This window comes from Maniola jurtina, chromosome 4 (genome assembly GCF_905333055.1).
Source record: "Maniola jurtina chromosome 4, ilManJurt1.1, whole genome shotgun sequence".
NCBI classification, from domain to species: Eukaryota; Metazoa; Arthropoda; class Insecta; order Lepidoptera; family Nymphalidae; genus Maniola; species Maniola jurtina.
In genome coordinates this window covers 9,783,171-9,809,761 of record NC_060032.1, presented here as the reverse complement: position 1 = coordinate 9,809,761, position 26,591 = coordinate 9,783,171, and the positions used below count along the sequence as shown (strand labels likewise).

General features: G+C 34.8%; 1 protein-coding gene across 1 annotated transcript in view; it reads right to left on the bottom strand.

Annotated features, from left to right (window-relative positions):
* Positions 1-26,591, bottom strand: part of LOC123864579 — an 82,586-nt gene that overhangs the window by 38,889 nt on the left and 17,106 nt on the right. The window contains exons 2-4 of the mRNA XM_045905141.1: positions 18,557-18,589; positions 5,890-5,973; positions 3,982-4,114 (exon numbers count right to left, since the gene is read on the bottom strand). Of these exons, the coding sequence (XP_045761097.1) occupies positions 3,982-4,114; positions 5,890-5,959 (203 nt within the window). The 5' untranslated portion in view covers positions 5,960-5,973; positions 18,557-18,589. The remainder of the gene's footprint in view (positions 1-3,981; positions 4,115-5,889; positions 5,974-18,556; positions 18,590-26,591) is intronic.

The window sequence follows — 26,591 nt, the reverse complement described above, 5'->3', positions numbered from 1 at the left end:
TAAATTACTGCAGTTTGAATGCATACTGTTTTTGAAGTCTACTTAGCTGTGGTGTAATACGGAAATGTACTTAAAACCATATTGTATTTTCTACCGCTAATATTTAACAGCTTATTGGCAAAACCAACACGCATCTCTTTTTTCCTGGACCCGTTTCCACCTTTAGGCGTTGTCTTTCTATAGTACCTATGTGAAGCGGCTGTGTAGAAGGTTCGGCCAATACCGGGAAGAATCAATTACAGACTACACTAATAATAATTAAAGTTGCGATTCCAATATGCAAGTGGCTTGCATGCAAGTAGTGGAAACATTGAATGTAAGTTTTGAATTAGTAAGCAAAACTCGCTAATGTTCTGCAAGTAACTAGCAAATTGACTCACAAGCTCTGGTACAAACAACCTTCTCGTATGCAAGCTGCAAATGGTAAGTAAAAGCTTGCTTAAGAGAAGCACACTCTAGCAAATATGATTCTAATGCAAGTAACTTGTACCCAAAAACTTGCATAATGGGAACACGGCTAAATTGCTACAACGTAACATGGTACTAATCAAACCCCTATTAATCTTATTTTTAATATGCTATGAATAATATTATTTTTATGTGTAATTTATTATATGTGCATAGAGATTCCATGCGGGCGTTTATTAATAGCGTTGTTGCATATAATCACCTCATTAAATGACTTGAGGACTGGATCTATTTGCGTAAAATACCTACTATAATCATTATGTTTAGAAATTATTACATTTACATTTTCCTGGATCATTTCACACGGACATATTGTTTCGTATATCTAATTAGAAGTTTTTGTCACTGCATCATTTATTCTTATCAGGTTTATCACTGAAGATAACTAGTAGTACTTAACGAAAGCATGTCTTCGTTTAAGAAGTATATTCACATTTATTTAACAGTTTACTTAATTATTATTATTTGAGAGGAAACGGGAAATATTGTCCAAGATAAACAGCTGTGAATTGAATTTGCATAATTTGTTATTTTTTTTCTAATCGTTATCTATTCTTGTATAAAATTAATTTATAGCATACCTCCATTTAAACGTGATACAGAATTTTGATAAATGATCTTGCTTGATATCAGTAATTGACCTACGTCTATCTTTAAAAAATAGAGATGGTATCGTCCTGTCATCACGATGAAGACAACGGGTCACAATCCTCGAAATACCAATCAATATTTTTTATCTCTCAGAGTCTTAGCTTTCGAGTTTAGGACTGCACATTTTTGGAATATTTCGCCTTAATTCTTTGCAAGAAGATCTTTTTTCTTGACGGAAACATGTATAAAGACATACTTAATTTAAAAAAAAAGGAAAGTAATAGGAAAAGAAAAGGTAAAGCTTTAACATCACTGTCCAATAAAAATTATATGTAGCATAAAAACTCATATAATATAACAATACTAGGCAAAAAAATCAGTTGTATTTCCCATAAGCAAAGAAACTGTTACAGTTTATCATAATGTATGGGATGAGGACGGTGCGTTATTCCAGTAAGCCGCCGCCATCCGATGGAGGTCGTTATCTCTGAAGGAACGTAGTGGCATTGCGGGGAACAGTTAGCAATTGTTAATAGGTATCGCATCGTTCCATTCCATTGTCAGATCGCTTTTTCTTTGGACAGATTGATTCGAGATACCTTGTATTGGTACAATGCTAAATTAGAAGCGGGAAAGTTCCATCTCGATAATTGAATTGAATACCTACCGAATTTATTTTATATCGATCCCGTTCAGACTGATTTAAAGGAATGTGGCAATATACTGTTAGGTTACAGTATAATACAATTAGATTTTTTGTTGGTAAGTGATCTGGCAAGTTAGTACTTACCTATGCATAATGAGAAGACACGGATTGGAGCAGCTTTTGCTGATTGATTGCGACAGTGACATTATTATGCCCGAAAATTATCTCTATGCATAGTGGTGTCATATTATATGCGCTTGTTAATGAATATAAACACAACAGTATGAACATAACATGTCTATGGTATACTATTATTGACATGCATCCACTATTATCAAACCGCGAACATTGTTAGTGTTCACTAATAAAAGTACCGCCAAAGAGCCTTAACGGTTTTCTACAATACGAACTTGCTCAACGAATAACTGAAAAATCATAGATTTACCAAAAACATCGCAAAATATATCATAATTTTCTAAAAAGTTATGTAAATTAATACATTCGATCTAATGCCGCCTCTTGAAATCTCATTAACATTAAAATGTAATTATAAATTTTTCTTATGCATCATAGATATTTAAATTATTTATTATTAATCTCATCATTAATCAATCTACTGAATTAATGACTCCATATTTCCTAGATAAATATTTGGCTATAGATTAATGAAAGTTTCTTTGGCATGACACGATTTTCTCTAATGAGAAATAATTAATATCTGGTCATTAAATTTACCCGTGCAGTGAAAATTTCTCTATCCGATTGCGGGCGATGGGATGGCGTTCGCCGTTAGAAAATCACTGAATAGTATTTAATTGAATCGAGTTCAAACCGCCAATAGTCATGAAATCCACTTGGAAATGGCTGGCTGGCAATAATCTATTGAAGACGTATGCGATCACTTTTACTGTTATCCAATTTGGAGCGAGTGTTGGTTTCCGCTTTTACACGGTTTGTGGCTGCGAGAAACACATTGTAATAAAGCAGAGACCGTGTCATTGGAATGCCTGAAGTGCGGAGGTCTTGGTATTGGCAGACTGACCCACATTTCGATGCCGTGATAGCCTAATGGTTAAGACGTTCGATCTCGGGTACGCACCTCTAACTTGAGTTTTGTGCGTCTTAAATATCACTTGCACTCAAGGAAAACATTGTGAGGAAACCTGCATGCCTGAGAGTTCTCCATAATGTCTTAAAGATGTGGTGTGTGAGGTCTGCCAATCCGCACTTGGTCAGCGTGGTATATTAAGGCCTAAACCTGGCCTAAGCTGTACTCGTGCCGAGGGGAGATCCGTGCTCAGCAGTGGGCTGACGATGGGTTAATCGTGATGATGATGACGTGTCATTGGAATGCCCGAGATGCGGAGGTCTTGATATTGGCAGACTGACACACATTCCGATGCTCGAGTCCCGACCTTACGTATCAGATTTGATTTCCCTGATGTCCAGCGATTAGTGAATCCTCACGTCAATCGGATCTTATCTCAGACATTTAGGTTAGACGTGATCAGAGATATCTACGATACATTGCTGGTTGTTTGTGATCACTCACAGAATGACAAGTCATCATTTTGATTAGAAATTCTCGTTGCAAACTTTCATGTTAGTTTTGATAATTACGATTTCTTTTATGATTGCTTTCATTGCTACTTTTGTTATAAATCATTCACTAAACGATGTCTGTGAACTGCGTTAGTGAAATAACATCAACATTCGATTAAAAACTATCGATTCGAATAATTACGCTATCGAAATGTATAGTTATAAATTTTTAATCAATTTTTAAAGATTTGTTGTTTATTTGAATCAATTAATCATTAAAAAATCAGTGATAGCCTAGTGCTTAAGACATCTGCCTCATATTTGGGAGGTCGAGGGTTCAATCCCGGTCACGCACCTCTAACTTTTCAGAGTTAGTATAAGTAATAATATGTATTATCATTTTAAGCAATTAAACATCAATTGCTTTAGCGGTAAAAGAATACATCGTGAGGAAACCTGCATGGCTGATAGTAATCCATAAAGGTGTGTGAAGTTTGCCAATCCGCACGCAGAAGCGTGCTGGACTATGGCCAAATCCTTCTCATCCTTAGAAGTAACCCGTGATCAGTAGTGAGCCGGTGACGGATCATGATGCAATCATTTAATCAATCATTTATTTGCTGTAAATGCAGGTTCACAAAGATCTCAAAATTAATTACAAAGTATCATCACATTTGCCATGCACTGGGCGTTGCAAATGCTGATGATAGATCGATAAAACACAGTTTAGATACCTAAAAGAAGCGGCTTGGCAGTCTGGTTCCTCTCTGCACCATCCCTGGCACTCGTAGAGCGAGAGGTTTCGCACGGTGTAGTACGCAGTGCCCGAAAAATCGACATCCGTCAGCTTCTCAAATGCGATTCGACCTGAAACAAATCGATTGTTAATGCTCATAAACTCATTAAGCACGTTACTTAATATTTTGGAAGCCTATACTGTAAAAATAACAGTGTTTTCTTCAAATCCTATCAAGTTAGATTCAAAGAATATGACTGTTATTTCTATTACCCTTTCACAACTTAACCGCTACACTGATCGTGACGAAATTTGCAAACTTATAGCGGGAATTCTCGTGAAAGACAGGATACTTTTTAACCCATAGAAACAACAGGTTTCTACAGGTTTTTTTAAAGACTTATGTTCTTTAACATAGTAGAGCCAAATGCTGTTCGTTGTGTGAACAATATGTTCCTATAATAAAATTGTTTCCGAACATCCTTCATGAGAGCCAGTTTCGATTCCCTGTTAGATCTTTTTAGCTAATTATTATTGTTCGTTTGAAAATAGGTTAACATATCGCATTTTTTTTTTACACTTACAAGTAATTCGAATATATCGAATCGATACATCATAGTAACTTATTTTTTTGGTAAATGTGAAAGTTTGTTTGTTGGTTTGTCCTTTAATCACGCCGCAACGGAGCAACGGATCGATCTGATTTTGTGAATGAACAAAGTTAACTGGAAAGTAACATGGGCTACATTTTATCGTGAGAAATAAAGAGTTCCCATGGGATTTGAAAATTTTAGTTCACGCGTACGAATCATCTTTTCTATTTCATAAGTTGTTAGGTAGGTAAAGTACATCGACTGTCGTTGCGCTCTCGTTTTTTAAATATAGTTCACTCACGTAATTAGTCTGAGTATGCCTGACTAGTTTTTCCTTCGCGCAGCGTCGCGGGCAGAAAAAAGTGCCTAGGATCGAAACTAGTCGGTCATACTCAGACTAATCACGTGAGTTCGGCCGTTAGAGATTCATAATGGACTAGATGATGCCCGCGACTTCATCTGCGTGGATTTAGTTTTTTTTTAATCCTGTAGGAACTCTTTGATTTTCCGGGATAAAAGGTTGCTACTGTCAATTTCCGGAATGCAAGATACCTCTGTACCAAATTTCACATAAATCGGTTAAACAGCTGGACTTTTAAGAATCCTGCGGGAACTCTTTGATTTTCCGGGATAAAAAGTAGCCTATGTCCTTCCCCGGGATGTAAGCTAACTCTGTACCTTTCATCAAAATCGGTTAAACTGTTGGACCGTGAAAAGGTAGCAGACAGACAGACAGTATATAGTAGACAGATATTAGTATGGATAATACTCATGATAGTTTAATTACTAAATCAGTCTATATATTTGTTTAGCAAATACAATTCATGAAGTGCAGTGAAGAAAGTGATTTTTGCTAAGCTGACTTAAAAAGTAAACAAATTGCAGAAAACTTCTTAGAGAAACTTAGTCTCACTTTGCCCAGTGCTGAATTTTTCACTTGCGTTACGTCTTCTTTATTAGAACATCCTTTGCACCGTACCTACATCAACATAACTTATCGCGTATGCCTTTATGCAAGAAAAACCATTTTTTAACTTAACGGTCAGCTAAAAAAATTGATTGTAGGTTGTACGTTGCTTTAATTTTCTTACTGTATTATTATATTGCACTAATCTTTAGAAAATGTTGAATTTATTTAACATTTGTTTTGCAAAGTAAAGATTGGACCTACTTATATCTTCTACAAGTGGATTTATATGTGATACTTTTTACTAGTCTTAAGAAATCGCAGCGAGTTTAAAAAGTTGAAAGAAAAAATATTCGGTTGGTGAAACGTAACACAAGTAAAATAATATTAAGTATGTTCTACTTACTAAGCACGAATGATGACTGCAATAGTAGTAAGGCTGCTATCCGTCCTAGGCCCAGATATTTGCCCCCCATAATGACACCTCAACCTGAAACAAATAAAAACAACGTTAATCTTAGTCAAATATATATAATCGAATTAAAGTTTGAAGAATTGTAGACCCTGGGCTAACTGCTAATACTAAAGTCATCTCTATAACAAAAAGATTTATCCGGTTTTATAAACGAAAGTTCATAGTTTATACTTATTCGGAATACAATGCACGAAGCCTACTTATTAATACATCAATTTAAAAAACTCAATTGTACCGTGGACAATAAATAAAATCGAAAGTCGGTCAGCGATATGAGCCTTGACTTTGAACTTTTTATAAATGTAATGTACCTACACGTTCATAATAAGCCATTGTACCGGTACAATACCTATATCAAACCTGTCGGTTATAACCATGTATAGGCGCAATACACATTATTCTTATTTATTAACCCCCGACCCAAAAAGAGGGGTGTTATAATTTTGACATGTGTATCTGTGTATCTGTATATCTGTTTATCTGTCTGTGGCATCGTAGCGCCTAAACGAATGAACCGATTTTAATTTAGTTTTTTTTTTTGTTTGAAAGGTGACTTGATCAAGAGTGTTCTTAGCTATAATCCAAGAAAATCGGTTCAGCCGTTTGAAAGTTATAAGCTTTTTTCTAGTTACTGTAACCTTCACTTGTCGGGGGTGTTATAAATTTTTAATTTACACTTGTTCATCTTATTTCTTTAGATGCGTGGTCGCTGCTTGTAAACAATATTCGTAAAGCGGAAAAATGGTAATTAAGAAATGCCTTGATCATTTGGCGATCGTGTAAACATACATGAAATAGATAAAATTAGAATATTTTTTGCTTGCTTAACATATTTTAAAGTAGGTATAATAAAATTAGTATAAAGCAAGTTTCAACGCCTTCTTATCAGCAATACTTACCTATTTATGATTGTTGATAGTCAATTAGAAAGTTTATATTAATATTGTAGCGTTTATTTTTCTTTATTTAAGTAAATTACTCAAGGTGAAAATCGCGATGTACCTAGATGCAGGTCACGATATACAAGCCATCAGGAAAGCGGTGACACAATTTTTCATTATTTTTTGCATTGCAATATCGCTTTCACTAGGCTTTTTATTTGGCGGACGAAGACCATCGGTATAAACGTGAAAGTAAAGCGGTGTTCTTTACACTGAGAATATCTGAAATCATTGTTAACTATGCATGTTTAATGAATCGCAGCTTTCGATTGCTTTTGTAACGGTCTACTTCATACACATTCAATAACAGTCAAATTAGTAGACTCATGGTCGGCGAAGTTTTAAGTTAATCAATGCGTTAATAAGTTTTTATTACTGAATTCTATTTTTCGAAACGTAATTGTTTACTAAGTCTAGACTAAAATCTATTCTGAAAATTTATTTTTTATGACGATGCACTTATGTTCGCGCTAAAAATTGTATTTAACAGTATATTTCAAACATATCTTAAACTATTATAGATAATTACCACGAGTAATTGTGTGTAAATCTACCAACTTGAAAAAGTTCGCACCTATAGGTACGAACTTTTTAAAATAGTTGGATATTATGAAGTATTAAATTTTTGGTTTCGAACTTCTATTTAAGCACCTACCTTATAAATTCAAATAAAGGATTATTTATAACACCAATTATATAAGCTAAATTTATATTTTTGAATTATATGTACTAGTATATAAGTTTTGAGCAATCCTAACCCTATCATAATGCAATACCACTGCAAATGCCCCACTTTTAAACTATTAAAAATTCCAAACTCATACGAAGTAGGTAAGTAGAAAAAGTAAATTAGTACTATATCTATTAACCCGTTTGATCCCATTAAAGCTGAGATAAACTAGCTATATTATTATAACTATGATAATAATATAATATACAGCTAACTACGTTCATGTTTGCCGGAAGACGGAAAATGCAGTAAACTTGACTCTAACAAACCGCATACAATTCAACGGTTTCGCGGTAATGACAATTTTGAGTCATTTGCACGTTCTAAAACTCACGTGCTATTTACACTTACATTATAGTAAAGGTAGACAAAAACGATTAGGCGTGAGAGTAACTTGCTATGACCGCAGTTTATTTCATATATGTAGGTAAGTACTTCCATTGTGGTATGGCCTAATAGAGACAGTGGTAAATCCAATTTAAGTCACACTTGCCTATGACCACATTATAATATGTAGGTTGAATAACCATTGAACAGATAAACTCTACATCCATTTTTCTGTGTTAATGTTGTCAAATGTTCTACAACACAAAAATACTTGTACTTAGTTCTAAAAAGATTCATTGCCATTAGACATAAGAAATATTGATAAACTGGGGAGTACATAAATGTAAAAAAAGCTTGAGAATGATTAGGAGAAAGGTGTGAAAACAGTTATTCTTGCTACATCAGAGCTCAAAATCTTAGCCGAGATATCCTTTCATTGGAACCTTTGATCCAAATCGTCCTAGCTTGAAACTTTTATACTCCCATTGTTTAAAACGTTCAAACGAAGATATGTATCTAATACAAGAAAGTAAAACGATTTAATTGTAAGTGGCATCATTGTCATATAAATAGGTAAGTTTATTCTTTTTATTCTTACACTCTCGATACTTGTTGTTATGGGTCACACGTTTTTGGTTACGATCTAGTGATAACTTTCCAAAGAATTTTATTTTCAGCATTGCTGCAAAAGATGAATTGGAACGTAAAGTTTATTAATTTGGTCAGTGCTAAATGCACTAGATTAACCATAACCTTCTACTTGACCTTGTACGCATGTCTTGCCGACAGAATAATAATATAACCTAGGTAGGTACCAAATTAGTAAAAGAAGGTGCATATTTAACTTTTCTGTGGATGGGTTGAGGTTTTAGTCAATTCAGTCATTCAGCACTTATATGAAGTCTCAAAATTTCTAATAATCTTGTATTATGTTTGAAGTATTTCGATTAATAACTCAAAATTTAAAAACCCCCGACACAAAAACCTCTATAAGAAAACTAGAAAACTTTCAAACGACTGAACCGATTATCTTCGATTATAGCTAAGAACACTCTCGATCAAGCCATCTTTCAAACGAAAAAAAACTAAATTAAAATCGGTTCATTCGTTAAGGAGCTACGATGCCACAGACAGATACACACGTGAAACTTATAACACCCCTCTTTTTGGATCGGGGGTTAAAAATGTAAGCAGAAAAGAGCAATGCACATTATGAAATTAATGATTATTATAGCAGACTCAAAACCGTTAAGTTCAGAACGAAACAGGGCGTGTCGAGTCCGTAATGTGGAAACGCAATTATCAAGTGTGACGTGTCTCGCATAAGTCACATAATGATAGTCACAGTTATAGACAACGAAAACATAGTGAACCAGTCTTGAGACTAAGAAATTGCGTGAAATTGAGGATAGAGGACTCGTTATACCAGCTTGGTAAAGTTATAGGTAAATCTGCAAACTGCCGAATTATTCACATTCATAATACGCGTCATAAACACGGTTTATTTGCGACTAGCGACCCGCCCCGGCTTCGCACGGGTGTTCCGGGATAAAATATAGCCTATACGGATTCGGAAGAATCCCTCTAAGTAATGGTAAAAGAAATTTTGAAATCGGTCCAGTAGTTTTTGAGCCTATTCAATACAAACATACAAAAATACAAAGGTTTCCTCTTTATAATATTAGTATAGAAAACAGTCCGCTGTATTAACTTTACTGAAAGCCATATTCAAACAAAAGAGCTACGACTAATACGATACGATAAATATTATAACTTACTCACGAACTCTCGTTTTTAGGTCTATTAGTTTACGCTATCAAATGACTCAATTTTGTTGACTTTTATAGACCTTATAACTGCTTGAATCTGAGAAAAATTTTTCTTTCTTCACCAGTCATAATTTTTAACTCTTTGCAATTTAGCATGGAAACTCGCAAGTTTGTTTACATATTCCTACCTAAGTATAGCACAAAGGCAAGCTGATGTAATGAAGATTATGTTACACAATACAACAAATTTCTTATAATTCAAAATAACGTACTTATCTGCAGTAATGTATCAGCAAAAACCGACCTTGATCACCGACGCGGTCTCAACTAGAATGGGAGTATGTGCTGTGACATTACTGTAACAGTTATGTCACGACGTTCCTCGTAAGTACAAGCACCGTAACGTATATGCAACCACCGTGCAGATGCGCTTTCAAATTGCCCAATTTAACGGTGAACTCAGCATGGGACTTGGGAGTTATTTGGAAAACATTTCTATCGCAACTGATGATTTCCTTTTTAACATAAAGAAGACTCTTTTTGTAAAAGAAAAACACTGCCAATAACGGGTAACTACTCTATCGCGGGATGAATAGCAACTACATATTTCTTCCAAGTAGTCCGATCCATATCACAGTGTTAATACCGCATTGCATCTTAAAAGAATATGACAGTAATAAGCTCAAAAAAGGCAGTGATGAGACTTATACACATTGAACATATATCAACGCGTGCTTTACAAGACAAGACCTTAACCTTATCTTCTAGTAGATTATATCAGTTAGTTGAAGAAATATTTAGGTTAAACTAGAAGATAGCTTACGCCTGGTAAACAAAAAATAAATGCGCAAACCAGCTATTAGGTGATGAGAAATTATAAAAAAAATTGCATTGTGCGAAAAGTTTAAAAAAACGGTTTTGATTATTGGGTGGATTCGTATTTGAATAGCGGCAGAACCAAATGGGAAAGACTGAGCAAGATTATCCACAATTAGACATCTTTGTATTCCTTATGTACAATGGGCATTTATTCCCATCCAATCTACACAATATTAGCGGCTCGGCGATTCAATATGTGCTTATTCGCAAACCTAGATATCACTTCCTTTTTGTTCGTATGATAAAATTGCTGATTATAGTTTAGTTTCTCCTTCACAGAAAATTGAACTTTCTATGGATGAATAAGGAAACAATTTCAGAAAACTACGGTATTTTGCATAGGTATTTTGTGTTGTGTCCATTCATTATTTAATTTTTGTATCAATGACGTCAAATTAAGTGAATTAAATTCCAAACAAGAGTGCTGACAGCATAGTGGTTCATCTGCCTCCTATACGGGGGGTATAATTATTTTGCATTCCAATATAATCATGACTCGACATGATGACCTTTATATAACAGACATTACAGAAACGTTTCTATTATCAGATACAAAATCAAGTGACCCCATAGACAAATCGCTCCCCAATTACCGACCGTGACAGTCAGCCTCCGCCACTGAACAATGACGTGTGGTAAACGGTCAGTGGCACAACGAACGGTAGCGGTCACGGCCGTACAATTAATTTGGATTATCTATCCCGACTTAATGATTTTGTTTGTCTACGATTATAAGCCTTCATTTTGTGTATCCGATCTATAACGTGTAATTTATGTTACATATCATGAAGACCTGAGTAGATATCTTCGCGCATCTGAGTTTGTAATTTCAATTTTAATATCTATGTCGTCAAGTTAAGTTACCAACCCTGGTAACGGAGCGCCATTTTTTGAAGCACTTTCGAAGATGTCAAATGATGAGGCATACACACAACCGTACGAATAGTCTTCACTTCTTAAAATACAATTATTGTAACCTTTGTCTATCTGAAGTTTTACAATATTATCTAAATTGAGATTCTAAATTGAATTATCTAAACTCTAACCCAACCGATTAGGTTGTCCAAAAATAATGTCTTCATTTTGTTACTTAGATCTTTATTGTCACATATGAAATATTGAAAAAAAATTGTTGTTATACCTGGTTACGTATTATTTATGTTAGGAGTTTTAAATAAATGTACAAAGAGATCTTTAGTAAAGCCTTAAGATAGTTAAATCTGAAGTCTCTTTCATTGACGAGAATTCGTACCTACACAAAAGAAACTATGAATCCTCTAGTAGGTTGTACAAAAGGTAAAAATGTACACAGTTTTAATGAATATTGTAATGCGGTCAATGGATATTGAGAATTCGTGTATAAATACAAAGAGGTCACTGGTCATTGTCAAGTCCACACATGGACGATAAGCTAATACGGGGCCTTTGATGTGCGCCGAGGTCAAAGCGCAATCAGATAACTCTTCGTATAAGGTATTATCATGAAATTGACATGGATTTGGAGGAGATACAGCGAAGAAAACATCGTGCAAATACAGTTAACTGAAGTTGCTTAAATGTTAATAATTGTTTTGGATGGTTTCCTACACTGTGATTTGTGTTGTAGGAAAAGTGACCATACATATTATATAGGTACCATTATCGACGTACCATAAGTTGCGAAATCACACTCTTTCTAACAGTATTAAACGAATGATATGGAAGACTAGATATTTCATATTTGATTAGTTTTGTAACCGACTTAAAAAAGATTTTCTTACTCTGATACAATTTACATCGCAAATAATTGTGTAAGGAAAGTATAAAAAACATGAATAAGGTAATTTATTTGTTGTGCATGAGTAAATGCTAGAAGATAGTGACGAATGGGGTCACTAACTTCTAAAGTTAGAATGAAGCGTCTAACAAAACAAATTCTGATAGTCAATCAAGTAATAGAATAGATTCAAATGCGCAGTCCGTAGATACAAACACCGATAGAGATAACAGGTCACGGTAATCCGTATAACAATCACAAGAGCCGAATGGCCGGTAACGGTACCCCGCACACGAGACAATGCGTGAGACAGGTTGCCCGTCTGACCCAATTATCCAGAGAGTTGTTGTTTTACTAGAGCAGCAATGTTTGTACTAGTGTATAAGTTCACCGGTACTTTTATCACACTTCACACTTCACATCACACTAATATTATAAAGCTGAAAGTTTGTGTGAATGTGTGTATATTTTTACTCTTTCACACAAAAACTACTGGACGGATTTGGGTGAAATTTGAAATGGAGATAGATTATACCTTGGATTAACACGTAACTTTTTATCCCGGTAAATCAAAGTTCTCACGGGATTACAAAAAATCTAAATCCACGCAAACGAAGTCGCGGGCATCACCTGGTCATTAAATAAATTGGTGTTAGGCCTGCTTTTACTGTCTGATAATAATCATATTAGTATCTTAATTGTATGTCATAACTCGTACGGTAATTAGTTACTGTATAATTACGGAATGTACTGAATTCAGCGTGCATGTATCTGAGTTTAACTTCGAAATGTCTGAACAGATTTGAATGTTTAGGTTATCGTTAGAATTCATGCAGCATCAATTATATATTAACATTGAAAAAGTGTATCTTTTTTGAGTTTGACTTTTTATTTTTGGTATTTTTTTATTTTTGATTTTGACTTTAACATTATTGATGTAGGGAGTAATAATTTTCCTTGCTTCAATCTTTGTAACGTATTTTTGACGCCTAATATGTCATGAGGTTTGCTGCTCCATGGTCTTACTCAATGTAATTATCTCACTAGGACGTTTCTTTTGAACGTGTGAAGTTTTTATTGTCTTTCATTCAACGTCCTGTGGCGAATTTCCTTTTGTATGTTTTCATTTTATTTTACTCCCAGTTTTACTTTTCTTATCTACTATCGTAGAGCTATTTCGAATGATCCTAAGATCCCTACTTTCCAAAGAAGACACGACACGACAAAAATGGGAGTGTGTGGTTGGCATACACCGAGATTTTGGTGAAGTAAGACGATAAGAGAACGATGAGCTCCAAACCTACGGCAATTTAGATCTCAGGGTGCCTTTTTACCGTTACTACTAACCTAAAAACCGATATAAAAACTACCAACTACCTAGTACGTGTGAATTTTAGCACCCATCACGCAATGTCCTGTAAGAATCGTAGCGTTTTAAACGCTTCCTCGAGGCCATGTTCTACTTTTATTACTTAAACATCATCATTATAATGAGACGATAATAGCGTGAACACTGGGTACGCGTAACTGGATTTAGCTAATAGCTCGTGTCTGTACATATACAATAGCGGAAAAGCTTGAGTTATTAATTTGAATTATTATAATTTAATATTGAATACTTGAATAGATATCATATAAGTACAATTATAATTGTTGCTTTTCTATTTACAAAAAACCTACGCTCGCTTTATGAATAACATACCTACTGCGTAGGCTTTGTTTATTAGTCAGACTGGTGAGTCAAGTGGTCTCATTTTAATATCTTGGATATTTATAATATTTCCTGCAGTTATCCCTAAAGAACTCTCGTGCAGCAATACAGAATGGCACATAAAAATTAACATACAAAACACTGTCTTGTAATATTGACAAAAATAAAACCTCGCACGCTATATTTATTCGAGTTGCATAAATATGTGCCATAATAAAACAGTGGTAGGCCCGTAGGATTCTCCACATAGACACTTTACATTCTATAGCTTTGGACGACTTATTGGTTTTATGCAAATAACTTGCGAGTTGCGTGTTTATCTTGGGACCCGGCTGGAATGCTTCGCCTTCTCTGACAACTAACACGTGGCAAGAGGTCTTAGCAGATATCGGCGACATTTATAAATGGGTTAGCCTTTTCTTCTATAGAAAATGTTCATCGCGAACATTGTTGAATTCTATCATTTGTTGTCTCCGATGAGTAGGTACATTTATTACAGTTCTATGTACTTTCTTTGTTGAAATCTTTGTGCCATAGCCGAGCAAATACAAATACTTTTGTGACTTGATGGAACACAGGCACAGGTTGTCACAGTCTAACATGAACTACCATAGAGATATAATTATAAGATTAGAAGTAGTCATAACTTGTTGCCGCTCTTGTACATCCATGTGTCAACTAGGTATTGTTATCTCCGTCTATTTCAGGGAACCTCCGTTCGGGTAAAAGCGATAGCTCATATAAGTCTGACAACAGCGCACTATAAGTGTAAATCGTGACAACATTGGTAGGCAAAACATTGAGATTTGATGTCGCATTTATCCATTCAGGTAATCCTTTATCCAAGTGAACTACCTATTTACAAGTGATTTCTATGACATCAGTGGATATAATCGGGGGATATCATTTTTATCTACTGCCCATGCTAGCCGGGCTGGTGTAGGGATCCCAAGGTTACGGTGGGGAAGGCGACCTCGCGCCAGCAAGTCCAGCGATGGCAGACCCCCTACTAGGTAGACCGACGACATCAAACGAGTCGCAAAGAGACTCTGCATTCATGCGGCCTAAGACCATGGCGTATGGAAGTCCCTACAAGAGATCCAGCAGTGGACTTCCATCGGTGGACAAATATGATGGTAAAGTTGAAACATAATAACAACATTGCGAGTCAACAATGTACAGTAATTTGATGGTAGAACAACTTAATACACTTAGCTCGGGGGTGTTTTTGAACAACTTTATCTGCGTAACGTGATCGTACATAATTTCTACTGTTTTACATCGGTGTGAAAGACGGAAATGTGGTAAATGGATGTCAAAACAAATATGTTATTACAAGTTAACATAATGCGATAGGTCACGCTCGCCCGAGGTATAATACTGCCAGTCCATTTAACTTCTAACTAAGAGATAAGCTAAAAGGACTGAGAGCATGTAAGGGGCGAGACCTTCGTTATTTTAATTATATACTATATTCTAGCAAAATAAACATTTCTTATTCTTATAAAAGCTGAAAATTTCTATGGGCCAGGTATGTAACGATCAGACCAGTGTTGAGGATAATGTGCAGAGACAATTTGAGCTTATGTAAGATAACGATGGTGTGGCCCGGCCCTCACAGGCCCTATCTCTAAGAACACAGATTTGTTAAGAGAGTTCAATAAAGAAGGTTGCATACGACCAAAAGGGATTTCAAAGGCGCAAGAAACGCAATAATTAGCGAAAATGCAAGTGGCTTGGGCAGCGTTTGGCACTTCATAAAAATGTGCGATCAAAGGACACATCACTTTCAGTATTGCTGATGCATTAGCATTTCATTGCCGACTCTAGCTTGCATGTTAGCTCTTGATCCTTCTTATTATAGGAACCAATTGGAAGCCCAGCTTTTCAGCTTTCAAATTCAAGTTTTTCTTCAGGTCAAGTGAATTTTTGTTGAACATAATTGCATTTCGCTTCAATCTAATTGCTTATCCAAACTGAGTATCTTTATCTTTGTAACATTCAAAATTTAATATAACCAAACAATTATATCTTAATGTGGTAACTTTTTGTGGGAACTGAAGAAACAATACCAAAGAATGACCACAGATAACACCCGTGTAACAATTAAAGATATAATAAAATTTTAACGATAGCCATTGAGCTTTTTATCGTAATGCACTCGTAATTTCTAAGATTAAAACCTTAAAGATCTGATAAGCTTAATAGTTCATTATAGAGTACCTGTTTTTAAGGAGAGTATAAGCTTAACATTGTGATGAGTGTAGTGACTCTGGGCAACCTTGCAAGGTGAAACTTGTGATTTCGTCATGAAAATTATGGTGATGTGCGTATTAGTCAGTGTGAAACGTAAACAAATTCTTGAGTCAATAGCTTCAAATAAACAGCTATATATACAGCTATACAGCACATATACAGCACAGCATGTATAAGCTATACAGCTTCAAATAAATAGCTTAAAAATGGTGTTATATAAAAAATAATGTTAGAGGTTTTAGATTTGTATTGATTTATATATGTTTATTCAAATAACATTTTATTATTCAATATTTTTAACTTTTATTTATGACTAAAGTTTACTTTCCTACCGATGATTTCCTCGACTCTCATTCTTTGATGTGTGATCATTGGAACAAAAGTAAATTTCTAGATGTGAGAGGGGTCGGCATCAACTTGTCATCAACTACCTTACTTCAGTCAGTCAGAGACTAACCGGCCTGCCAAGCGATTGGCATTCTGGTACGATGCCGCGTAGAATCTGGGATATGAGTTTAATACCATACACCTTCAATATGAACGCGTTTCTATCCGAAACTGCATCGTCATTACCTTTAGGTCACGTGTCAAGCGTACAAGCGCCAATATATTATAATCGAATAAAAAGGCACCGAAAAACTCAATACCTTCACTTTCACTGGCAAAGTATTCAAGATTTCATTTATCAAACGTAGCTAATGTAATTTTTCAAGTGCAAATTCAAAAGCAATTAATCATCAGAGATAAAAGCCGTCCAGCTCCGCCCACATAAGTACTATTCACGTTCAATATGGCCATAAAGGTACCTACCCACTGCACGACTCTACAATTCTATTTTGTAGGTTGGAGAAGGAACGATTTTTCAACTCCTTGTTTTCATGTCTGCAAAAGTGTTTCTTCTTTGTTTATGTAAAACACTATCATCTGCGCAAAAAGTTAACAAACAGCAAGAAACAACAGCAAGTTAACCTGCGATTCAAAATCTTACTTTACTCTTAGCTCCATTACGTTACGATTATTACCGTTAAACTTTGACCGCCAATAAAAATAAAATTGGTTTCAATTGTGGTTTTGTTAACTTTGGACCAAACTTTTACATTTTACCGTTTATACTAACATGTGTAAAACATTACATACAAATGTTTGAACCAGTGCAACTTGAAACTACGCATTTTTATGGAAATCTGACAAACCACAGACACAAATATTAATTCTAGAATGTATCAACAAAATTTCAATATTCGAACGAGAATCAAACTACGTTTGTATGGAAAGCGCTGGGCAGAGTGCAAAGATATACTTCTCTTAAGCTTAGAGCTTTGAAGATGTTCCACAGATTTCGCGAATTTCAGTAGAGTGTATGCTTTACTTGTAGAGGATCCAGTCTACGACCATCGCCTTTAAGACTAAGTACCTACAGACTGTGCCCTATTGTATATTATAACACTCTCACTTGCAATAAATCTTTTGGTTTGTTTTTTACATTGAAAAACAAACTCATTCTGCATTGCATTGTTAAAAAATAAAAGTTTAGTTTAGTGTCTTGAACCTAACTCATGGGCCCGTCACATTGTATCAACTTTAGTTTTCTCCTGAATAAAATAGTGAACATAAAAAATAAACCTAGGCACACTCTTTGAAAGCCTTAACTGCCGTGTGAAGTCATAAAACCACAAGTCGTATCTAGACCCGCGGGAAGAATAGAAGTTAAAGTTCAGCTTAGGCTCATAAAATGCATTGTTAGCACTATTTTTTCTATTTTTTACGAAGAGATTTGAGTTGTTTTGTTATATTTACAAATGTTAGATGTTCTTCAAGAGTAAGTTTTAGAGGATTTGTGTGGTGTTTGTAGTGTGATGGTAGCTTCCCGACATTATGTACTTACTTACCTAGTAGCGGGAACGCTAACAGTGCATATCACATGCAGCAGGTTTGTACCCTGCCAATTCATCTGGTTTAGCGGATTATAGCAAATTAAATGTTTTTCCTTGCATTACTTACATTTAATGTCTAACTCGTAATCAATTTTCTTGTCTTTAAATAAATAGATGTTACAATAAAACTTGTGCCAAAGTAACCTAATTAGATAGACAGGACAATCTTGCTATCAATGCCTATAGAATGACAGCATTACCACGCTGAATAAACGTTCTGATTCTTGCTCAAAAGGTGAGTCAGCCCGTAGTCAGTCAGTCAGTCGTAGTTAGAACATGTAGTTCAGAAACTTACCTAACTAAAACGTGTAGTCTTGTGCTCCAATATCTGTAACAGAACAAAAGAAAAATAAGATTATTTTGTTGGTAAAAAACAGTATTCAAAGTGTTTTTTTTATTAAGTAGTAAAACGTATTTCTTCCTGTACATTTATTAATTTGATACTAATTATAAAACCATGGAATGCATGTTCTATAAGTTTTTAAAATAAAATGCTCCTTGTCAAATATCAACTAGTTAGATTAATGAGTTTCTTAGTTGAACACCTAGGTACCAAGAAAATACCATGATAAAGTGTTATAAATTACAGTTATAACTAACAGGTTACTATTAACTTTCCATCATTAAACAATGTTATTGGTTATAAATTCTCAGCATCCAACTGTTTTAATAAAATTTTAAATAGGTAATCGTAAACTGTTTAAACTTTATTTGAATTAAAAGTAGATCGTGTTTACTTTTCTCTGCGTAAAAGTCAATAAAGTTCTACTTTCTAACCGATACAATGTGAGGCATTCCAATTTCGCATATCCTATAATATATTATTTATATATTCATTATTTCGAGATCCACCGAGGGCTAGACGTTCCTTATTTTATAAAAGCTGAAAGTTTGTCTGTGTATTGCCCCAAACACAGGGAAGATCGATCAGTGACTATGAAGTTTGGACCATGTTTGTTTTGGGAGAAAACAGGAAAAAAACATAGGAAGTCAATCATCAAAGGAGTCATAGTCGCTTGTTGTTAATAACTGAGGTCTGACCTTAGCTGGCTCTTAGTCCAAAACAATTGTCGTGGTCAAGTTATAGTATATGGTTTTTATACGTTTGTATAATTAAACAAAAACTAGTTCATTCGATTTTTATCTAAACAGCCTTTTCTTCTACAAAAGGAATATAGCTTTTTTTAATATCGTTAAGCTGTAGCATGAGTAAAATCCTCAAAATCGGTTGATTAATTTCGAAAATTAGCTTGAACACACAGACAAAAATTGTATAGACGGAGATATTTGTATAGATTTTGTATTTTCAGTCTAAGTGCAGTCTAAGTTGAACACACATTTGAACCTGAAATGGATGTAACAGCCGTTTGGTGCACCTCTTCTAGATTTCCTCATGATGCTAAATCACCTGGCAATACATTCTTTTTGCGCCGATGTCGGTACTGCTTTGTCAGCGTCGCATTGTAGAACATAATATGTATTTGGTCGCGAGATCGATGGACGCGACTGAGTCTCAAGAGTCTAGCCTAATTATTGACCAATCGCTAGCAGTATGAACAAATCAAAAACGATACTTTCATAAACACACCCTAATTAATCAAACTCGAGACACCTTGTTTTCAAGACTGCTAATCACACCGATCCGCCAGAAAAGTCGTCAGGACTACATACCAAGCTATATCCTTTAAACATTTTCTCCGACACTGGAACGCTTATGTGGAGTCAAAGTAACATGAGAGCGTTCAAGTTATTTATTTGCTGCGTTCCTTTGGCGCCGATGGGAACAAATAAATGGCTCGACATCGCCGCCCAACTAACTGGCGGTATGCTGCATACCAAAAGCTTTAACACCTTATTAATAGACTAATAAATGACGACGATTTCGACTCCTTGAAGATTCTTGAAGTCGTTGAATTTCTTGCTCTATATAGATTCATTCTTATATTAGGACATTTTTTTAATCCTACCACAAGTCAGCCCTTAACTAAGGTCTAGGATCCTTCTTCATGGTAAAATATGACGATGTAGTCTAACATGGAATCGAATCTCTAACTGGTTTTTAATCGACATCGTAATGCAAATCTAAATCGCTTAGCAGCCCGGCTATAGGGTGGTAACAATTTAGTACAACCAAAGCCTCTCACCAGACTAGACACCTAATTTTGCAAAACTTTAAAAAAAAAAATCTTCTAAAACCCAGTTTGAAACAAAACCCAGAGCCTTGTACTTAAAGTCGTTATACTCATAAAAACAGAGCAATAAGTGGTTTAAGTCACTCTTCAAAATTAAGTAGAGAAAAATTTAAATGAAATGGACTTATTAGGGCAATTTCATTGACTCGTACCATTAATTGGTGCATCGTACCGGAAAACTAAATCACTTGGTGGTATAGCTTTTCCGGTTCAGAAATAACTAGTCGCAGCCGAAGCCTTTCAATATCACGGTATAGACACGTCAATCTCCTGCTCTTTTGGTATGTGAATGATATCATAAGTAAGTATCTATTCGTAAAACACCAAAGCATAATTCAAAATCACGACTCCCATATAGGTAAAGAACCATGAATAACAAATACAGTAAGAATTTGTGTGAAATTATGGAAAAGGTTTATAAGAATATCTTTTACTTTAACGGTACCCACTCCGTTTGGCAACCACAGCCTAATGTAGCAGCTAATACATGAAAATACTTTTTTAAAAAGAGTACATTAAACTTCGATTGAATGCTTATGAGTTTTATGACACTATAAAAACGCAGAGTCGCTTGTGATCGCCAAAACGGTAAGTTAATATAGTCATGTTTTAAAGGGAATCGTAACGGTTAAGTGTGAAAGTGCCTATACCATATTACTGGTGCACGATGTCTAGCGATTAATCTTTACTGCTTAATGGTGCTCCGAACATAAAGCGCGCTGGACGCATAAGGCTCGGCATAAATGCTTGTTAGAGCAAGCACTGTAAATAAATCAAAGGGTTCGGTCTTTTTGCTCCGTAGCTTAGTTTAGAAAATGAGATTAGAATGGGGAACATAATCACCGGCGGCGGGCGGCGGTCGCGCTCGTGATGGGGAAAATAAAAAGGGATTTTGCATTGAAACGTTTCCTATCGGCTTTTAGCTGGTTCCCTTTTATCCCGCAGCTGATCGCGCTAGACAATGTGGTTGTGCGGGGGGTGGGTCGCGGGGTGGGGAGGGGTATGTGCATGACCGCGCAGGGCGCAATGACCTTGCGCGCACATTCCGCTCTTCCGAGCACTCCACTCCCGCGGCTCTCCCGGCTATCTAGCATTCTAGCCCGTGCCCCAACTATAAATCCCTAGATAACAATTGCAATAAATTACTTTATCATAATTGGGATGATGCCTATGTCAAAAATAAATTATGTCTTAGTCTTACAAAATTCGTAAGATCTGAGGCTCTTTCATAAAAACAAAATATGAGAGGGATAAAATCTAAAAATACTAGCGACCGCCCGCAGCTTGGCTTGGCAAAAATATTAATCATCTTTATACTCTATCCCGTGGGAATTTCGAAAATTCCGGCCTTATTCCTTGTCTGTATTCTGAATCTGTGCATAGCTTTCTACAATATTCAATAGCTGGACGTGGTTCGTCAGTAAGTGACTCGGGTCTTTTCTTTTTAACCCCCGACCCAAAAAGAGGGGTGTTATAAGTTTGACGTGTGTATCTGTGTGTCTGTGTATCTGTGTATCTGTGTATCTGTCTGTGGCATCGTAGCGCCTAAACGAATGAACCGATTTTAATTTAGTTTTTTTTGTTTGAAAGGTGGCTTGATCGAGAGTGTTCTTAGCTATAATCCAAAAAAATTGGTTCAGCCGTTTAAGAGTTATCAGCTCTTTTCTAGTTTTCTTGTAGAAAAGAAGGTTAGATAACCGTTAGGTTCTTAATATTATGTCAATTGACAAATGTCAAGCTGTCAAGATGGACGTTGCCTAAATACATAATTATTTATTTGAAAATGATGTTTTGGAAAACTCAAATACTTTGGATCGTCGGGGGTGTTATAAATTTTTAATTTACACTTGTTATACCTACTATTTAAATGTAGAGTAAGAAATACAGAATTAATAATTATAATTCAGACATTGTATTCTATGCAGGTTTATTTATTTATTTTAAAACAAATAACACATTATATATTGTACCTATATGCCAAACAATCCTAAAGTTAAATAAGCGTAGTCATTCTATGTTTTAATTTTTTCTTTCATAATAACGAGATATTATGCAAAAGTCGCCATAGATGGTGCTAAATAGGACTGAATGGAAAACAAACAATACATGAGAAAGGAAAACTGGGTTATTAACCTCCGTGAGTGCACATTGTAGAGCAAACAGGCTGAGTAAATAGGAAAAACTACAATCAAACGACACTTCCCGCGCGCCCTGGAAAATTAACGCAATGTGTACATTAGAATGGTATTCTTTAGGTATACTTAGAAGATAGTAATACATAAGGTATGGGCGACTAGCATTTTGTAATAAAAATATTTAGAAATACAGATAGTAAAACTATCAATTCGATATCCAAAGATCAGTTACGTAATCACCGTGGAAAAAAGTTCCATTTATATCTATTAATATAATATTTACATCTCATTCAAAATTAGAACATCTATATGATCAATTTCGTTTATTTTATTAATTTATTTTCTACATATAGATCAGCCTTACACATCCAGAATCGCATTATAAATTAAAAAACTGAATACCGATTCGAAAACAAAAAGCTCAGAATTCATACAATTTTGTAGAACCTCTAGATTCTTACACTCCTAGATTTTTTCAGATCGATCTGAAAAACTTTAATATCTGTTTGTTTTTACATACATATATTTTCCAAGCACTGGCTCACACGTTGGTTAATTTGAAATATTATCTACGACCTTAGGTACCTACATGCACCACCACACACATTTAACATGATACGCGCATTATCAATTATCATAATATTAATGCCTACTTATTGAAATATTTCCAAAACCCCTATTCAGTGCTGCCTAACCACCTACAACAGATACCTATATACAGGGTATAATTGAAGGCAAAACTGCGCCTACTCGGGAAATAACGGGCCAGCGACCAAATTATCAAAACCACGAGCGAACGCGAACCGTTTCGAAGCACTCACAATTCGGTATTATACCCACGCCGGGAAATATTTGTTAAGCCATCAACCGTAACGTAAGCTCATAGTCTACAACAAGCATACTTTAAAGACGTTTTCACTGAAGTTATAAGAGGCCTTTGCTTGTATTGATAGGCCGATTTAGACTTAACGTTTAGCATTTAAAAATTTTGAAACGACAAGATTTTGAAATCTTGTTAGACTTAAATGAATTACAATGGCCAGAGCCTGCTGTGTAGCATGTTTCATACAGAATCAAAAACACCAAAGGCACAGAAGTATGAAGTTCCACTAGTGTTCCAAGTATCCGTCCAATATCCGGGTAAAGAATATATTTTTAGTCTAATTTATTAATTAACTTACATTCAGCGGAACTTTAAATTACATATTGAACGTGCTCATACTCGTGTTATGATTTAAGTGAAACAAAAAACTCGTTACTAATACTTAATTAGAAATAATTAGAACGGAGGTCGTTACAAGTTCCATATCAAATAAAATGCCGACAAAAAAATTAAAAAGAGTTACCAAAGATAGCTACATTAAGATATTTGTTTTTTTATCCCGACCGGATAAAGTATAAATAAAAACAATCACGAGCGAACTTACAATTTCAAAGAGCGATGACACCGCCAACGTCGTGACTTGAACAATATTCTAAAACTATCACACCTTTTTACTTAGAAATAGAAAACTTTCATGGTCATGTTACGCTCTTTGCCATCCAGTTTGTATGAAAGATATGGAAAAGACAAACAAACTTCGTAGCTTTCGTTAAAAGTTAAGAATAATTCAAAAGGATGTGTCAAATACCTATATGATACATTTTATTTTTTGCCACCTTTGATGCAGAATTTTCTATATCTATGCATGCAACACAAAAAATTTTAATACTTATTTAAGCAAAAAATTTTAAATGAAATCTCATTTAATAACAGTGTAAGTAATGATAATGAAAATATTGTGATTCCTGATAATAGCAACTGGTCGAATAAAATTTAAAACAAAATTTAAATTTATACAAGTAGTACATATCATAATTTTTTGCAAAATATCAGTTTGCAGACAGTCGAAATCAAAGTCAATATGACAGAAAAAAACATATGATAATAGTGTATGTAGTAATCTGGTATCGACTGCTTACGCATACGCTGCTTGGATGGTCTAGCTTGAGGCTAAAAGATGAATCAAACCAGTTTATATTACATCAATTACGTTCAACTTTAACTAGTCGGGTGGGCTGGATTTACAACATTCGCAAAGGATACCTACCGGTTATGTTATCTTATATTTATATTTGTAGAAGATTTTGTGATACAAAATTTTGCCTGCCTACAATTTATAGCATCTGGTAGAAAACGTTAATTAGATCGCCATTGAGGTTTTTAATTGCATTGTATATAATAATTATTATACTCTACATAAACATAAGCTTTAGGCTTCAATAGATTCTCATTAATATAATTTAACTTATTTTAATCAAAGCCACCTCTTCATAATGTAAAGATAAAAAATGTAATATAATTTATTACTCTACTGTTTTACATGTAGCTATTTTCAATGACCATTATACTGTTGCATGAGCATGTCGATAAATACACATATTTTTTCTTCGATACGCCCGCGCCATCGTACGTTATAGGACATTACAATGGCGATTTATTAATCACCCACGAGTCTTTCCCGCGGTTATGGCATGAAAAACTGCGTACGGTAATGCATTTGTTAATGTTAGTCGATGGGAATAGAGCTAATAAGCCCTGGGAGCAGATGTGAGCAATTATTACACAATTAGAAACAACGCGCGATCACCATTAACTTATCTTTATTAAAGTGGGCTTCGTTCCTTTTATAGCCGTTAGGAAAAACTGGGCTATGTCGTCCGAATTTATGTTATTACTGGCTCTTGGACATTAACTCCAACTGCAGAGGATTCATGCAATTAATCTGTGTAAGAGACAATAGTATAGTGTAATGTCTACAAGAGTCAATATTATGTTTGTATCGAGAACAATAACAATCAATGGATGTATGACGTAAGAACCTTTGGTTGCAGACAGTTACCTACCACATGAACGATTTTACAATGTAGATTTATTAGTAACTATGGACTATTAAAATATTGTTTAATAATCTACACTAATAATATAAATGCAAATGTGTGCCTGTCTGTCTGCGGCGACTACGGTAAATCTGTTTAAAGAATTTTGACGAAATTCGAAGTTAGTTTACATCCCAGGGACGACATAATGCTACTTTTTGTACCGAAAAATCATTGATTTTCTAAGGGATTTTTTAAAAACCTAAACCTATGCGGATAAAGTGACGGACATTATTAATTAATTTGTACAAATTTAATGCTAGTTTAATACTATAGACTAATATAATGGACTAACTACAATCACACCCTGAATATAAGGGATCATCACTTATATTCAGGTTGTGATTGTAGTTATTGCAGGCTAAATATTTTTTAAATAACTTTGTATTGAATAAATTTCTTCAAACATATTAAAGGTGATAGGATAGGTATGTGAGAAAAAATATACAGCATGCTCGTATAAGTACAACGCGGCGGTCACGTTCTTACACAGCGTAATAATGTAGTGATCACCTACTAGCAGATAGGAGATACATCATAAAACTACCGTATTTTGCTATTGTTACCAACACCGTATAAGACATAAAAGTTATTAATACTTAGTAGTAATAATTAGTAGTCATAAAATTATGTATTACACCATCGTTGCCAAATATCGCTATCTCAGTTTGACTATATTGTAAACTAACTAATGCCTGCTACTTCGTCCGCGTTTATATAGGTTTTTAAAAATCCCGTGGGAACTCTTTGATTTCCCGGGATAAAAAGTTACCTATATCACTATCTAGGACTTTAAATATACCCATGCGAAAAATCAGATCGATCCGTTGCTCGGTTGCGACATGATTAAACGACAAACCAACAAACTAACAAATCAATAAACCAACAAACTGGCAAACAAACACACTTTTACATTTATGATAATATGAGTAGTGATGTTTTGAATTATGTGAAAAAACCACATTGAGATCCACAAATGTTACAAGAATATACACATACCTAGTCCATAGAACAACGCAGATTGTGACATAGTTTAATGCTATTAATATGACTAATTAATATAAGTTGTTTGCTATCTAGAGAT